This window comes from Corvus kubaryi, unplaced genomic scaffold (assembly GCF_017639235.1).
Source record: "Corvus kubaryi isolate FWS band 111438036 unplaced genomic scaffold, C.kubaryi_AGA036_p1.0 split1-131, whole genome shotgun sequence".
Taxonomy (NCBI): Eukaryota; Metazoa; Chordata; class Aves; order Passeriformes; family Corvidae; genus Corvus; species Corvus kubaryi.
In genome coordinates, this window is record NW_024582073.1 from 7,169,881 (window position 1) to 7,187,650 (window position 17,770).

The 17,770-nt window shown below is 37.8% G+C and overlaps 1 protein-coding gene across 2 annotated transcripts; it reads left to right on the plus strand.

The window, feature by feature from the left end:
- Positions 1 to 659: 659 nt before the first annotated feature.
- On the plus strand, positions 660 to 16,413 carry YIPF7 (Yip1 domain family member 7). Of its 2 annotated transcripts, XM_042053649.1 has the most exons (6): positions 660 to 1,794; positions 3,241 to 3,357; positions 4,088 to 4,254; positions 5,955 to 6,100; positions 10,974 to 11,155; positions 15,194 to 16,413. In XM_042053649.1, exons 2-6 carry the CDS (start codon positions 3,242 to 3,244, stop codon positions 15,354 to 15,356), a joined length of 774 nt encoding a protein of 257 aa, XP_041909583.1. In that variant the 5' UTR covers positions 660 to 1,794; position 3,241; the 3' UTR covers positions 15,357 to 16,413. The 2 variants fall into 2 exon arrangements, with proteins under 2 accessions (XP_041909583.1, XP_041909584.1); XM_042053650.1 differs by lacking the exons at positions 660 to 1,794; positions 3,241 to 3,357 and adding an exon at positions 3,374 to 3,472.
- Positions 16,414 to 17,770: the final 1,357 nt, after the last annotated feature.

Genomic DNA, 17,770 nt, shown 5'->3' on the forward strand with positions numbered 1-17,770 from the left:
AATTGTGATTTTAGCATTTGTAATTGAATGCATCTGTCTTTTTGTTTTATTGATACTTTTATTTTTATGTCTGATAGGAGCATGGCAGTAGTAGTAAGCTTTTGTCTGCTTTTAATGCACTTGGGTAGTCCTCATTTCTATCAGCCACTTTCCAATTAACTACTTAAACTTACCCTCTTTTAATTTCGTAATCATCTACTTCTCATTTCCAACTAATATTATTTTTAATTTTTGTATTTTATGAGTCCATTTATATGTGTATATACACAGGGATATATTAATGTAATATATATGTATAATTTATGTATAATATGTATCATAAGGTAGACAGTAATTTTATATAAGGGGGAAAATATATATGGCTCAATTTTAAGTTCCATTTTTTTCCTCTTCTTAATTTACAGGTGGCTTTCTTGTCTAACTGTAGTATATTAATGGCTATTAAAGTATTATTCAACTACTATTCATTGTATTTTTTTCTATTTAAATTCCTTCTCTGAAGTGTTTTGTCTGATAGTTATTCCCGGTTTTTGTTTAGATGTATATATATTTGTATGCAGTAATTATATATATATTATATATATATTTTATATGTGTATATATAAAACTTTTTCTAACAGAAAGTAGCAAAAGCAATCAAATCACTTCTATGATTTAAATAAACAGGCAAAACCCTAGCAAATCAGGATCTTTCTGTTCCTAAAAAGAACTTTTTAAATTACCTTCCTGAGGGACAGAAGTTAATCCTGTATCACTGCCCCCACTGATTTGGTATAAACAAGATGAAACCGCATTATCTAAACTGAGATGATTAGACATTACAGAGATTAGCAGTTTGCTAAGAGTTGAAAATGAAAATTCACCTTGGTGAATGTAGCAGCATGAACTGTTACTCTAGAAATAGCAGGATGTGAGGGAGATTTAACAATAGCTGTGACAAATACCATAGTTAGATTACCCGTAATTTGCAGAATCGAATGTTACACTTTTTGCTTCTCACCATTCTTTATTTCTGGACTCTTTCTTGGACATACTTATTTAGCAAAAACTTGGTAAACTTCATTTTAAGTTATTTGAAAATGTGCCTATATTATAACTGTTCCATAGCATTGTCGGTCATGTGCTAACAGTGCATCATTATTCTGCTAATGAAATGGAATTATTTGGCCTTCAACATCACAGGATTGGATATGCACCTGAGGCATAGATTTATTACCTGATAATACATATCATTTAATGTTACATTCCTTAACTTTAACCACCCAAGTGCTTATTGGGAAACTGGCCCAGCAGTGCCTCCCTCCCTCCCTCGCTCTGCCGCAGTGTTCCCAGGGAGCATCCCACAGCAGTTCTAGGGCTCTATGTGCTGGAAACACACCCTCACGTAAGTGTATTCACCCCACTAATTTAACACATATTATTGCACATTGTTAAAACTTTTTAATGTCTAACAGCTCAGCTAATGAGAGCTCCACCAAGATCTTCATAAATACCTGCTTAAGAAGAAATCTAGATTACTGAGTTGTAATATATGGAACAATATTTATTCATTTTGTTCATTTTTCCTCGAAGGTTCCTATTCTTCTCTGCCCATTGTTGTTAGCTCTTGTTAAATGCTGGCCCTGATATTGACAGGTTGTGAGGTTTTTTTCCTTCATGTGCATCTGTTCAAATATCAAATTTAGAATCATATAAATAGCACTAAGCTCATCCCTGTTGAAGCAAGAGGATATTTTAGGTCTTCTCCAACATGTAAGTTCAACAGACTGGAGTTTTCATCCAATACCTTAAAAAGTAAGTAACCTTAACTCCAAATTCTTTTGGAAAAGAAATTTAACTCTTCTGAACTCTGTCATACAGAGTTAACCATACCTGGTTAAGCAATTATTTTATTCTGTATAGTGACAGCAAAGGACGTTAAATACTTACTGGAATTGAATTATTGAGGTAGAGCTACCAACTCAAGTTTCTTAAAACATACTCCATGTGAAATCTTCATTGAACAAATGCCTAAGTGGTGGGCAATTCCAAACAAAGCCACAGGAAATAGCTTGGTACAATTAATTTATATTACTTCATATTTAACATGTAAAAATTATTTCTCTTCTAAATTTGGGAAACCTGCATAATTGATCAGCAGTTAAGAAAATAATATAAGAATAATTTCTACTTTGAACTCTAGGTAAAATAAGGAAATAGGTCGCCAAAAATTAGTCTGATAACGGGAAAAAAATCAGGAACTCTAATATGCAGCATTTCAAGGTCCCTGATGAAATACTAATCTTTATCACTTTTATCTTACAAAGAGATTTGCAAAGATATTTCCCATAAGCAGAGTGGGCTTGATAAATATTGAGATAACTCTGAGAATAACTGTGAGGTCCAAAGCATATTTTGCCAGTGGCATTTGGAAAGTTGGAAATAAGGACAAAAGTGAAAAAAATGGGAAATGTTAGGAGAGATTAATATCTCACATAAAAATCTAAGTAAATTTTATATGGATATGGTTATCAGCCAGGTTATGTAACTTCTCTGTGGGTTTTAAGGGTTTAACTACCTAAGTGCTAGCCAAGTGGTGAAACCCATGCAGTAGGAAGGAAAGATATGCTTTAACATGTTTTCTTTCATCAAGAAATCATCCAATCATCAATCCAATTCAATCATTAAGTATGCTGTCTTTTACCAGTCATGTTGCTAGCCAGTGAGAATGTTTCTCTGGTACTAATGATGTGCCAGCTATAGCTGTGTCCTTGAACAGAAATCACAAATTTTGTGAACAATTTTTTTTTTCTATTGTTTTATGAGAGTCATATATAATATGTGAAACGTAAATAACTGTAAATAGGAATTGGTTTTGAAATCCAAAATACTTCCTAAAACCTTAATTTCTAAACACTGAGATATGGTCACTTTTCTTTTTTAATTGAAAGTAGGAAAATGAACTGTTTAAAACAATAGTTTATGTGTGTATATATATATATTTTCAAAATTAAATTATTTTGGTAACAGTAACAAGAAAGGAAGTCTCATATACCACTTGTAAATTAATATACTGTAATTTACAGTAAGAGCAGATGAACTCCTTGTGTTACAGCTAAAGAAAGTAAAAGGTCTTTTTTTTTCACTTGCAAATTATCATGACCTTCTACAGAAAGATTCTTTTGACTTTGTGGCTTTACTTGCTATTTTCATTTAAGTTTAGGACTATTTACTGATATTTGCAATCATTTTTCCAACCAGAATGTCAAATTTTGAGCAGTTTCACTTCGACTTTTACCAGTCTAATTATACTATAGACGACCAGGAAGAAGGTTGCAACAGCTATGGCTCAGACGAAAACCTCTGCGAAAGCAGAAAGTAAGTACGGGTGTTGTTTCAGCTTCCCTCTTCAGCAGATGATGGCTTCAGGGCTAGCTTTGGGGCTTGCAGGAGCAGGAAAGAGGTTCAAGACATCATCTAGACCTTCTGAAAGGTAGAATGATTATAATTGAACTTTTCTTTTTAAAAGGATTTGATTTCGTGCTACTTTTATTAGTATAGCTGTTACAGGTTGCTTACCTAGTAGGAGTAACTGAGCTTCATGTTCTTAATGTGAAATTTACGATGCATATTGCAAGAAATTCTTTAGGATCCTTCTCAGATTCAAGGAAAAAATCTAAATATGTGGTTCTTTCATTAGCAGTATGGACGTACCTGAGGAGTCCTACCAGGCTGCTGGGCAAAAAAGTCAGAAGTGCCTGAATCAGTGGGTGCCCTCACAGCTCCTAAATTCCCTTTCCCCCTCATCCAGCCTGGGTTCCTGTGTGGCTGTCTGTGCTGGGTGGGCATGGAAGTGGGTGCGCTGGGCTGCAGGGTGCTTGCGAGGCTGGCAAGGAGCTCTGCCTGGCTGCGCAGGGAGTCACAGGGCAGGGCAGCAAAGGCACGGTCAGCAGCTCAGCACTCATTGCCCACAGCGAGGATTGTACCCAGAAAATTTCCGCTTTCCCCAAACTAAAAATAGGTGAAAAGTAGGTGGGACGTTGTGGGTAGCTCTAAGATGTTTCTCATTGTAGTTACGAATTTTGCTGTGCTTTGCTTCTTGTCCTAGGAGCCCGACAGAAAAGCAACCTCCAGGCGGGGCTTTTGTCCCATCAGACATGCTTCTGTCCCCTCAGGGCTACACGGGTCAGATTTTGCAGCCAACGCACAGCCCCCACACTCTTTCTCAGCTTGGTTACGCTGACGGATTTGACGAGGAACCTCCTTTGCTAGAAGGTAAAAATAATCCCACAGACGACGTGCGCGATTGCTGGGGGTGCCTCTAACTTTTCTTTGCCAGCTAGTGAAACTCACCAGAGAAACTGCGGCAGAGCTGCCCAGCCTCACTATGTGAGCTTCAGCCAGCAGCTCCTGGCCCCCAAAGCTACATTTTCCCGGAATTGGCCGTGGATTGATCCAGCCTTATGGCGCAGAGCAGATATACTGTGCCACCACGAGATGGCAGCAATACAACAGGTTTTGCATTCACCTTTCCAACATTTTTTCCCACTGTGTTTCTCCTGCATACATATTGGAAAATCTATAATTAATAAAGATGGGTAATCATCTTTTCTGCATACCTAGTAATAAATTTAGTAGTTTGCAGGTGCTAAGTTGCTTGTTTCAGTGGGAAAGGAATTGAGAAAGCTGCCTTAAGTTTCAATTAGTTGATCATTTAACCATATGAGCAATGTCTGTCTTCATGATGATTGACAATTCTAATGCTAGTGGCTGATTTTGTCGCTTGCAAAATACCTATGCTACATTAGAAAAAAAATGGAGAATTTGTCTGTAATTATTTCAGCATAATGTTAAAGGAGCATATTCAGCCTGTTGGTTTGGCATACTGGAAGGCAACTGGAGTTTTTGCTACTTAAAAGGGACTACTACTGCCTTAAAGCCAGCAAGATCACTCTGTTTGCTAGAGGTGACTGCTAGATCTCTACCTCTAAGACCATTTAACTTCCCATGCAGTTCACCCTGGGAAAAGGATGCTGTAATACAACTGCTTGTGATCTGCAAGGCTTCAGAGATATTCCTATCTGTGTACCACATAAATCTGACCAAAACCATACATTTTGATGCAGAATAGCTTTATATATGCAGTGTTTTGGCTGAACTCAAGATGATGGAGAGGTGGAACAAGATAAAGACTTGGCTTTCCAAACAGATCTAACACATTGTCAGTCTCAGTCACTCTGGCAGCAAATCTGAACCTAACTTTTCCCTTACTGGAGAATCAGGGAAGATGATTACTCGTGCAAGCTTAAGTGTTTCTCTAGAAGTTATAAGATAAAGCTTTGCCCTAGCAAAGTTAATGGCAGAATTCCCATGAACTTTAATGGGAAAGAATTTTTTTCTGTTTCCAGGGGTCTCACTAATTACATTTTAAATGCAAAGAAAACCCCTCACAAAACCCCAAGCTTATAAAGTACTGTACAAAGTAGTATTAACTTACCTTGAAAGGGAAAAATGTCATTTTTAAGTGCTTTTGGCAGTTCGGATTTAAGACACATTTCTTGTCAGATTTGCCACAATTAAAGCATATATCTCTGTCCTCAGTGTTCTAGAGTATCTTAAATTCTGCAGTTACTGTTAATTAATCTATTTTTCAACATCTAAGTTAGTGTGGCATTAGATACATGTGTTTTAAATATAGGAAAAACAAATATTAACTAAAAAGTATTGAGGGCATTTTTTGGTTCACTGCCTAAAATTGGATTTAATAAATTAATATTCCAATTTAGAATCAAAGCTCACTCTCAAATATACTGGGTATATAGCAGGGACATTATGTTCCTGTTACAGAATATGTCATCCTACAATATTATCTTCATTGAAGCATTTGTTTGTAGTTTTGTGGTGTCTAATGGGTTTTTGTAGAAGTGTTGTTTTCTTGGGAGCAATTAACAAAATCCTGAAATTTCTTGTTGCAGAACTTGGGATCAATTTTGAGCATATATGGCAAAAAACATTAACAGTTCTAAATCCAATGAAGCCTGCAGATGGCAGCATTATGAATGAGACAGACCTCACTGGACCCATGGTTTTCTGTTTGGCCCTTGGAGCAACATTGCTGATGGTAGGATGTGGTAGAAATCTTAAGGGATTTCTTTTCTAACAAGCTAATGCCTAGGTGATAATGAGTGTGAAGTTGCAGAAGATGAAGTACTGGCATAAAATGAGTCATTTGCTGCCAGTTTTTCTGGGATTATGTATTAAAAATTCTCCCTACTTTGAAAGTACCTGCATAAAGTTTAAATGCAGTGTAAAGGTGACACAGGTAAAGTGATGTATTACTTTCAGTGGAAAGAAGAGACCACACCATTTTTGGGGTGGGATTTAATATGAACAAAGGACAGATCTGTGCCATATATAATCTGAAGAGGCTCTGAACAGGTTTTAAAGGAGGGAATAAAAAGGAATAGCAGGCCAGCCCCATTTTTCTAACACTTGCTACTATTTTAAAATTATCTTCTTTCAATGTTATTTTAGATATACATCTACATATACATTAAAAAAAAAACTCTATACAGCTAGAATAATTGGAAAAAAAAAGAAATGGAAACAGTCTTCCCTCCCCCTTAAATTTGCAATACCTTCCTATAAATTTCTCTAGTACTTTCTTATTTTATATTCTTTGTTCTATATTGTCTGCTTAACACATTATAGTAGCCTGTATTTGACCTCCTTCTTCTTTATGAATATGGCTTTCCTACAGGAGGAAAGTTTAACAGGGTTGTACAGAATTGCAGATTCATCTATATATCACTGGCAACAGGGGCTCTCCGGTGTTGCTGAAGTACAGCTCTGATTGCTGGCAGCAATTCATCAGACAGGGATAAAGTGGGACCATTCTGGGAAGGGCTTTACTGCTCTGCTAGGAGGTGAGAGGAAAGGGGCTCTAATTCTCCATTTCCTCTGTGATAAATAGTGCTGAATCAGAAGATTCTTGAAAGTTCTTACTCAATTTGTAATGTCAGTGCAGTACCTTGAATGTGCAAACTGCAATATAAATGGCAAGTAGTATTATTATTTATGTCCCTATAAAAATAAAAATCTTTTAAAAGGGTGGAAGAGGCAGGAGAAAAGGGAATAAAAGGAAAAGAAGGTGGGAAGCTAGAGAAGACAGGCTATTTTCCACCTGGAGAAATAAATGTATGAGGGTAGTAAAAGGAGAAAGTTGAATTAGTTATAATCAAGAAAATGGAAGGAAAGCAAGTTAAAAGAAAGAATGGAAAAAATGTTTCCTGTTGATTTTTCTCCCTGAATAGCCAATGATTATAATGAATATTAAACTATTATTATTGAAATAAATTACTTTCATTATCATACTTTTTCTGGGCTATTACGCATTTTAGATGTCATTAGAAAACCAAGTATTTTCAATGCCCCAGTTTCAGGGCAGCAGAACACCTCTGATACAATCCAGTGTTTTTGTTCCATAACTTCACAGAAGCAAGTCTATGGGTTTATCTTAGAAATTCAGGCTACCATTTTATCTCAGATGTATTTGAATATTAACGTGTCTCTTCAGCTGTGTAAACTATGATATCCTTCTGTACTTAAATAAGTATCTTCTGATAGCACCAGGAACATAATTTGGTTGAGAGCTTGTTTCTAAAAATAATGTATACATTTTCTTTAGTTTCAGCTTTTTAACTATGGAAAATTATGCAAAGATATTCTTCAAAGGATAGCAGTTCTTTCAGAGAAAAAGAGGAAAAGGCTGCTAGTCTGGCAGCAGGACTTCTTCTTCCTCATGTTAGTGTAAAATTGGGCAGCTCCATTGTAGATAGAGAAACAACAGCAGCACAAAATTTAGCAGAAGCCCAAGTCTCAGCTGCTTTGCATGTTACACTGTCATTTGTACGAAATCATACTTCCCCATCTGCTTCAGCTAAAGGTCGTAGTACCCACTCCAGGCACATGCAAACAAGCCCACAAAGTCTGACTTTCTCCTAACCTTGCTCCTTCTGCAGGACAGATTTAGCTCTTTCCATTCATCAAAGCCTGTCAGACTAATCAAGCCTGATTCTGGTTTTGCTTACATCGCTGTGAACTGGGAGTATTCCCGTGTGTGTGAGTCAATATATTTACATATGTTAAGTAAGACTAAAATTGGAACCAACATGTTCAGATGCTTTTTTTTTTTTTTTCCTTCTCTCATATCCTTGCACCACAAATCCAACATTTCACCAAGTGGAGATCTCAGCTAGCTGCTGGTGCTAGTGCTCCTTTCATCTCTGGCTGAGGAATCTCTTAGTCTTAAACCAAGCTACTATGTAGTGCCATGTAGAATAGTTAAATACACTGAAACAAACAGTCTAAAATATAGCTCGTAGGTGATGCATCTGTTTTGAGGCAGAATTTTACTTAGTTGGTCTATAGCAAAGGCTGCCCCAAAACAATGTGGGTGTTAAACTTACTACATATCTTTAATAACTGAAATTCTAATTGCTAATCATCTGAGCTATTATTGCCTTCCCACACTATTTCTAGCTATCATTAATTTTATTCGTTCAAGCAATTTTTCCTGATTATTTTATACCATGAGTATGCAAATGCCAGCAAAGGAGTCTGTACCTAAATAGGAAGATTTCTTATGCTGTTGTTTCAGGAATAGATTATTCCTTACGGTGCAAGACGGTAATGGGGAAAAGGCATGGGATGATAGAAGGATATAGGCAACCTGGCTGTACCCGACTTAACCTTGAGGACTGGGACCAGAGAAGGGCTCAGCAGTGAGCCAGGTCAATTTGCAGACAGGATAGTGTTGCTGATGTAAAGTCAGGTCTCATTAACTCAGGTTGCCTTTCACATTCATGCACTGCTCTCCAATGAGAGCTGGTGAGCTGCCACCAACCTGCAGCATCAGGACTTTCAAGCTGTGTCATCACTAGGCAAGGCCTTCTGCACAGTGCTCCTTCACATCTGTCCAGCTCAAATACTGCTGGCATCCAGTGATCAGTTTCCACACACATGGATACAGGAAGAGAGGGCAGAGAAGGGTCCTCAAAATTTATTTCCCCCAGATTTCACTAAAATGTATGGATAGGTAAAGTCAGAAGTCTTCTCAATCCTCCTTAGTCATCATGGGAGATAAACTAGCAAATATCCCAAAACATGATGAAAGTTTCAACAATGTTTCCACCTAATCCATCACAACAGAATCCAACCATAAGCCCCAGCATTATTAGGAAACTGAGACCACCTATTCAGTTTTGAGTCTAACATGGTTTATCATATGCAATATATAATATATAGTGTGTATTACTGTCCCTCTCCGGCTCCGTGGGGTCACACGCGTGCATGCACAAACGCACAGATAGCTTCAGCAATAATGATGATGGCAAAGAGGCAGGAAGGGTCTTTGCATGGGTTCCCACAGGAGAATTTATTGCTTCCACACTGTGAAAGGTTCAGAGGCAAAGGACAACAACGGAGAACTCAGGATTTTATCTGGGGGTGGGGAAAAGGCAGGACTAGGGAATGGGGACCAATGGGGAAGCTCTGGGGGAGTGGTGAGGGGCAAGGGCCAACAGCCAACCACGAACACAGAACTGGGGTAGGTTACCACAACAGAACGAGCGTCCTGGGAGAAGCCTTTCTGTTCACCCTAACCTGGGGAGGTTCTTGTGGTTCTAGGGACTTGTCTTACGGAGAACTCTCTGTCCCTTGTAACGCAGGTTCACCGGCCACCACAAGTGTGTGCAACATATAGATATATGTGTGTGTGCGTGTGTATGAACAAACACACTTGTGTTTTATGTCTGTACATATACCTTGTCATGTGTCAGGAAGGCAATGCATAGTGGCCCTTCATTTGAGACATTTACTCCATGGTTCTGAGTTAATGGTTAAGTTCCAGGTCTGAACTTTGTCCTTCACAGGTGCATCCTATCATTAGGATACAAAGTTCCAAGAAAAAAACAGATATCTGATTTAGGAATATTTTTCTGAGGTACAGATGTGAAAATGACAGTGTAGCATAGCCAACATTCAGTATTTAATTTGGTAGCAGCTTGAAGAGAGAGAAAAAAAATGTTTAACAGTCTTTTGTGACTGTTTATTTTGGGGAGTGAACAATGCCCTTATGCCTGGAGGTGATCCTTGAAAAGGATGGCAGGAGATGAAGGAATTGGTGGTGCTGTGGCCACAGTTGCCTGTTTTACTAGCGTTGTGTATAAATTAGAGAACATCAAGGTCCAGGCTCCAGGCTGGTACCTTTCGTAGGCAATAAATTCAAACAATGGAATAAAAACTGGAAGGAAAAAAAAATCTTTTTCATTCATTAGAACAAAAGAAGAACGCAAGCTGACAGTTACTACTGGGTTTTATGTTGAAATAAACATGTTGTATTGGTCTAGGCACAGAGACATGCCTTTCTAATGGTAGTCGAGGGGAAGAATGGTCACATTTACCCTGAAAACCAGCATAGATTAAGCAAAATTTTACTAATTTTTTGCAGACCTGCTTAAAGCAGAAGGTTTGTAATAAAATGTGAAGCATATCAGATAACCTGGGTCATCATATTACTGAGGAGACTTTCCACAGCCCCATATAAACTTATTAAAAAGATGTTTCCTGAAACTAAACTGATTTTTAATGACTTTAATTTAAAATGTGCTTTCCATAATTTCTTCTTAGCTTGTTGCCAGTTAAACTTACCCATGTCTCCCAACCAATTCCAGTTGTGTTCAGAGGCCAATGACAGTAAGACTGAGAATCAGCCTTGTAACTTTGAGACATGCACATTTTCTCAATTGCACCTTGGAATTATTTTTATGCAAAAATCACCCAAAAGTATCAGCTGTGGTTCACAACTGTAGGTGAAGCAGAGAGACAGTATCAACAAGAAGAAGTAACAAGCCTAGGCTTAATTCTGTCTTCTGCCAGCACTTTGTGATCACTGCTCACTTCCAACACCTCATGCTTACTCATATTTATTCCAGGCAGGAAAAGTTCATTTTGGCTACGTGTACGGGATGAGCGCCATCGGGTGCCTGGCCATGCATGCCCTGCTGAACCTGATGAGCGTCTCAGGAGTCTCACATGGCTGCGTTGCAAGTGTCCTGGGCTACTGCCTGCTGCCCATGGTGATCCTGTCCTCTTCTGCAGTTGTCTTCTCACTGCAGTAAGTACCAGTCCATGGCAACAGGAATCCTATGAAGAACAGTAACTCAGATGGCTGGTGTTGTGCAAAACATTTTATAAATGGTCATGTAGTGAATTTTTGCTTCTGAAACTCTAATACCATTTAGTTTGTATTCATAGGTGGAAACAGACTAAACTGGACTGTATTTGAGAGGGCTGGTATACATTCATTTTGATATGAGTCTTTAATTCCACTGCTTTCCACTTGGACTGAGAGTGCTGTTGATTTTTGCAGCAGCCTCAGATGCGATTTTTGTTTTGCAGAGCCAACAGTGGCCAAACTCGGGTATCAATTTTGAAAGCAACTGCTGAACTTTGGGTTTATATAGCTGGTTCTCCTGTTTCTTTTTTTTTCATAGCATCAGGCCTCCCATCTTTGTTTCCTTTCCTCTTGACTTCTGTGGGACAGAATGAAATAACCAAGTAATATGTGGAGAATTAGAATAAGTGTTTAAGATATAGTAGAGTTGCATATTCTGAGGTATTGTTGTGGTGCAATTGCAAACCTGAAAAGAACTGAGTACTTTGAAAATGTGTAGCGGTGTATGTATCTGTGCACATGTGGGGGGTTGTTCAGTCATATCCTGTGAATAGGAAACTTTTTGGCAAGCCTTTCATTCCCCTTTTTTTGGTAAGCCCTTTGAGACACAGTGTTTCTCTCCCTGTTCACACACAGCTAAGTACAAGCAAGTCCTAGATCTTGCCTGAAGGCCTTGAGCAGTGCTTTTACCTATTGTTAACATGTTATTAATGATGGTTTCCCTCCTTAGTCTTTTTCGTTCTCTCATATTTTTAACTCTCCAATCTGTAACATATGGAACTTAGCATATGAACAAGAAAATGCCCTTGTTTGTTTTCTTTGGAAAAGCAGCATTCTTACATATGTGTATATATATTTTTTTTGTTTTAAGGAAATTTTGTGGTGGAATGAAGTTTTGGCAAATTCTTGTTGCATTTTTCTGTGGAGCTATGTTGGCTTAACCTGACCATATTCCATGTATTAAAGTGTTTCTGAGCTGTCCTTGATGAGATGGATGATAGTGACACTGAAGAAGCTGTTTATTCTCTGTTCTCCTACACTTCCCATATTTTCTTGATTAACCTGTTTAATAATCCAGACTAATAAAATGTGCAGATACATAATCGTAAGACAGATGGGGTGAATTCCAAACCAGCTGTTACAACTGTGCAGGGTACTGTTGTCTGTACAAGGAATCCCCAAGCACACACCACACATTTGTAAAATGCTGTGAACTTACAGAAAGCACATCTTTTGAAAATCCATAAATACTAAAGTGTGATAGCCTTTTAAAAATTAAACAGTTATTTCTAAAATAAATTGATAACGTTAAGTACCTATTGACAGGATTCTGCAGTACTTTCTTGTATGCTGTATGAAACTGCTTGAACATAGCAAGTACCAAGGCTAACTATTGCAAACATGCTATTAAAATTAAGTGGCAGCTTTTAAATCCAACATACATTTCATTATTTTTAATTTAAAAAATTATTTAAAATGGTAAAAGAAAGAGCAATACATTCATGATTTAAAAAAAATATTTATAAAAACATTATTTCTAGTTCAAAGTTCAAAGAAATAATCTGAATTTTTTTCACCAAAAATATACGTAAGATAATGCACTGATCTATGGCAAAGATACATAGTAATCAAATAATTTTCGATTTTCATAACTAAATAAAGCAAAATATGGAACATTTGGGGTACCAAATAGTACTGAGGAGAAAACCACTTCTCTTACTCAAACCTGCATGGAACTAGATTTGTTTGTGCCCATCTATGCTGTTACGACGTGTGAGCCCAAATTTATTAGACCGTCTTTCTGGGAGAAACATCAATAGACTTTTTTCCTGCGGAAAGCAAACAACAATTCTTTAATATCGAATCCCCAAACAGGGTGATAAAGCTACTTCCCTAACTAAACAGTGAAGGAAATGAATGTAAGAATGGAGAAAGAAATTATTAGACCCAGCTGATGTAAAGGACCCTTTTGGTGACAGCATCTGCAGGATGTGAGAGAGAGAGAGTAGTGGAAAGGGTCCACTCACGTGTGTCCCTCCATCTCAGTCTCACACCAGTACAGCCCCAGTCCTCTTGGTCACTGTAAGCATGAAATCTGCTTTTTGCCCTTCTCCCATGCTAGATGATTTGACCCTCATGGATGTGCCAGACACGAGCTCTCTGCCAAACCATTCCTTTTGGCAGTAACGCATCGTTAGATCGAGGACTGAATTTGTAAATGCACAGCGTTACCTCTTTATTCCAATATAATTTTTATGTCACTTTTCCATCCTGCTCTCTGCCAGTCCTGGAACAAACCATGAGAGGCCATTGGACTTCAGTGCAAGGCAGAGCAGCCACAGCTCTAAATTGTGATAGCCCCCTAAAGGGTCATTATGCTAGCTGAAAATTGTCATTGCACAGTATGTTCCTATTGCATCCCATCCCTCTGCCAGCATGGGTACCTGCTCAAAGAGACATCCATACCAGCTCTGAATTTCTGGCTCACTGTTTAGGTAACTTAGCATCTCTACTTGGAGAAGAGGCCAGGAACTTGCTTTACAAAGCCCAGTGGAATTTCCCTGAATGCCACTGTATAGGTTTAAAGAACGCTTAAACTGAGGATATGAAATCACATGGTCTTTAATGTTTTATTTTTAACTTGTTGAAGTTGCAATGAGGTGCAGAGTCACCGTAAAATCGATTCTTTCCTTCCTCCTTCAACGGCCCAAGAGCTGACAACACCAAGTACCTTACTGGCCTGGTGACTCGATTGCTAAGAAATGAACTATTTTATGTGATGTGATTGCATTAAGTAAACTAAGTAAATTACCTAAGGAGGGCTTTATTCATCATGGTTTAGTTGCAATAATGATATTTGTGGAGATGATTTCTGATAAAAGGACCTACCTATGTATATGCAGTCTGTTTTTCCCTTCTGGTTCTGTTATGCTGATGCTTTGGAAGTGTGGGGTGCCAGGAAAGCCTTTAGGAGTGGCAGAGGTTTATTCTTTCTCAAAGTCCTTGAGACTGATACGGCAAAAGTGTATAAAGCAGCTATCTCATTATGTACTTCAGCAGTGTATTACGCACATGATCTCATGCATTTTACAGAAGCAGGCTGCAAATAGAGTGCAAATAAAGCATATGTGAAACATTATTTATTGGCAAGATTTTGTTCCCACAGGGTTTAATAGTGAGCCCTCTGTAATCTGCAGGAGTATTTCAGCAGGGTTTTAACCATAGTTCCATAATCATCAGTTCTCCAGGCCTCCCTGCTCCAGAAAGGTGGCACAATGTAACTTCAAAAGGGCCCAGCAGTCACCAAGAGGTAGGGCAGAAAGTCACGGTCCTTTCAGTGTGCAGAGAAGGATGCCAACATAAGCAAAATATTTTTCCTTGGTGTTTCTTTTCCCACTCCTTACTTTGTGCTCAGTGCGCTCCCTTCTTTAAAAGGCCAGTCAAGCTTTTTCCTGGGAGACCTTTCTGCCCATCCCACTGGTGTGAGTCTTTCAGAGTCTCTCCTCAGAATCTAAGGCACGCTTAAAATCTGTTCTCAGTGTTACAAAAATGCAACCCCTCCAGATCATCAGGCTTCCTGATGGAAGAGTAGGTCTGTTGTGTCATTTTAGAACCTAACAATTTCTATAAGATGATTTTGGCTTAAATAGGAACTTGGCTAAATTTAATATTAAACTTCAGCAGCTGCATCTGCTGGAGGCCCAGAAGATTTATTTGGAAATGTACAGTCCTTTTAGCAGTACTTCTGATGAAGCCTTTATCCTTGCTGAACAAATTCCTTTTTTGTTTATGGTTACAATTTTAATTTGCTCTCGTGCTTGACTTTCATTATGTCAGTTAGTTCTTGGTTCTTCCAGTGGTTGTTACTTTATCAACAACATGCTGCTAGACAAGAACTTGAGTTTGGTAAGATTTGATACTACATTTAATAATATGTGGACTCTATCATGTTTCTTCTGTGTTTTTTTTTTCTCCTAGGGGGATCCCAGGAACTGCGTTAGCTCTGTTTATTATTGGATGGTGCAGTTTGTCAGCCTCCAAAATTTTTACCTCTGCATTGGCTATGGAAGGACAGCAGCTCCTGATTGCATACCCATGTGCTTTACTTTATGGACTTTTTGCACTTCTAACAGTTTTCTGAGATGTATTTTCTGGTAGCCTTCTTACAGTTTGTTCATGGTTGTTGGAGGGGCAAGGGGTTATTTACTTATTTCCAGATTGCCTACAGTTGCATTAAGTTCCATTAACAAAATTAGATTCTATGACTTACTGGTCTTTTTCCTAATGGCTGATAATGAAATAAAAAATCAAGCTAACAGGTAGATGGCCTCAAAATAATGGTGTTTTGACAGTCTTACAGCTTAAAGAAAAGAAATTGTATTGAGAAGGTAGTAAAAGTGGAAATAAATAATAATTAAAATTAAAATTCTGTTCTGAGTATTTATAATATAATATATATCCTAGAGAGTAACTGGAATGCAATTATGTAAATATTTAATGGACATAGTAAATCAAGTGAAAATGTATATGAATTTGTTTTTAAAAAAACAGCTTGTATTAGTATGTAATTACTAATTAATATCCAGAATTTATATGTTTAGGTTTGGAGGTTTTTTGTGACAGAAGAATGAGTGACCCTGCTTTGGGATATTGAAGAATTGGCCAGGAACAGGCTGGTACAACAGAGGGAACACAGGCATGTTTTCTTGTTTTTTCTGGTTTTTTTTAAGAGGTGTTGCTGTCCAAAACACCATTGTACTGTTTTTAATGCATAGTAACATTATATTTTAAAACTGCCACAAAACCACTGCCTGCTGTAACTGCAGGAAAACTCCATACAAAGTAAAGACAACCCCTAAAAATGTCTCCTGAAAGGCAGAACTGTATTGGAACAGGCAAAATACAGACCTGCGTAATTCTATCTGCCCCTCGAAAATCTGTTTGTTGGTTTTAGTTTTAGGAGAATAAAACATTTATATAATGGCAATAAAGCACAGAATGCATAAGATGATATTTTAAAATATAATATTAGAAATATTGAGCCATCAAAAGAAATTGGAGATGTGTGCAGTAACAACTCGAAAAAAATCTAAGTATGAAGTGGAAGAGAAAATGAAGATATTTGTAGAAAGAGCTAGAAAAAGTAAATAGATGAAATAAATGGAAATGTGAAGGAAATAAACAGCAGCAGATTATTTCTTCAGTGTTTTAGAGAGTCTTTCTTCTTGATGCATATTCCTATGATCTTGATAATCCTCAATTTATTGATTGTTTTGAACTCTTTGGTGAATTATTTACAAAGTGTTTCTGTCCCTAGACAGAGGGCCAGTGATTCTGGGACAGAGGTTCCTGATACTGCAAGCACTTATGCAGAAGCTTAGTATGGCAAACTGCTCAAGAATACACAAAAGCAATTCTGTTCCTAATCCTTCTCAGGTCAGAGGTAAATTAGATGATCAGTTTGTCCTCAGGCTAGTGACTCTCTGAATTGAAAGCGCCTTTGGTAAAAATATTTCCCATTGCTGTCATATTTGGGTTTTTTTTTTAAGAACTCTTATGCAAGCCGTTCTGGAATTCATTTTGCTGAATTCTGATGGAACTAGTTCAGAGTAGAGGTCATGAGAAGTAAACAAAGGGTAATGTATACTTAGCCAATTCCTTAAAATTCACAACTCATTTATGGAAAAAATCCATTTCTTTACTGCAAGGCTACAAAAACAGGAACAGAGAGGCCAAGTTGGAGGCATGACCCTGGAGTAAATTGTGGCTGCAACTAGGCAGGATCTAGTTGAATGTAAGTGGGAATTGTGTGAATTTGGAAGATCAGCAATTGTAAACATGACAGATTTGGCCCTGCTGTATCAGGGAGTAAATCTGACAGTAATAAGGCAGAGATAAACATCTCAAGTGACTGCAGGGTATGGATGTAAAAATCAGGCGCTTTGATTTACCAGGCATTAATGGCATTCTCATGTTGGAATGGGGACAGACTCATATGGTTGCACTAGTTGTAGAGTTCAGAAAAGATGGTTTAGAAACATTTAGATCCATTTTTGTCCTACACTTCCTATTATCATTCCTACTGTCTAAAACAAGTAGCCAACAATGGCTCTATTCTGCAGCACTTTATGCTCATTCTCATCCTGATCTGCATGATCTGAATGTCAGGGGAAGTAGTGAATCAAGCCATCAATTTGTCTTTTGATGTCATAGGCAAGTCAAATTACTTACGGGGAAAATGAACACCTGGAAATTTAGTCACAACCTTTACAAAGCAAATGGTAGTCTAATTATAGTTTTATGTTTAGTCTCTTAGAATTTGTAACTTCTTCCTTTTTTTCACTGAGAGACATCTTCATCATTTTGAATGCTAAGTTCTTAATTCCAGTGACTTCCCTTGATTTACTGTTTTTCTGCGCCGATTTCCTTTTACCTGTTCCCAAGGGCTTTCCAGTAAGTGGTACATGCTGGTGCTGTGCTCCCAGTATGGTGTCCTTCAGGAGTCTCTATGCTGACTGAGAGGGTTTAACTGTCTTAGATGTCCTTCTGTTTCTT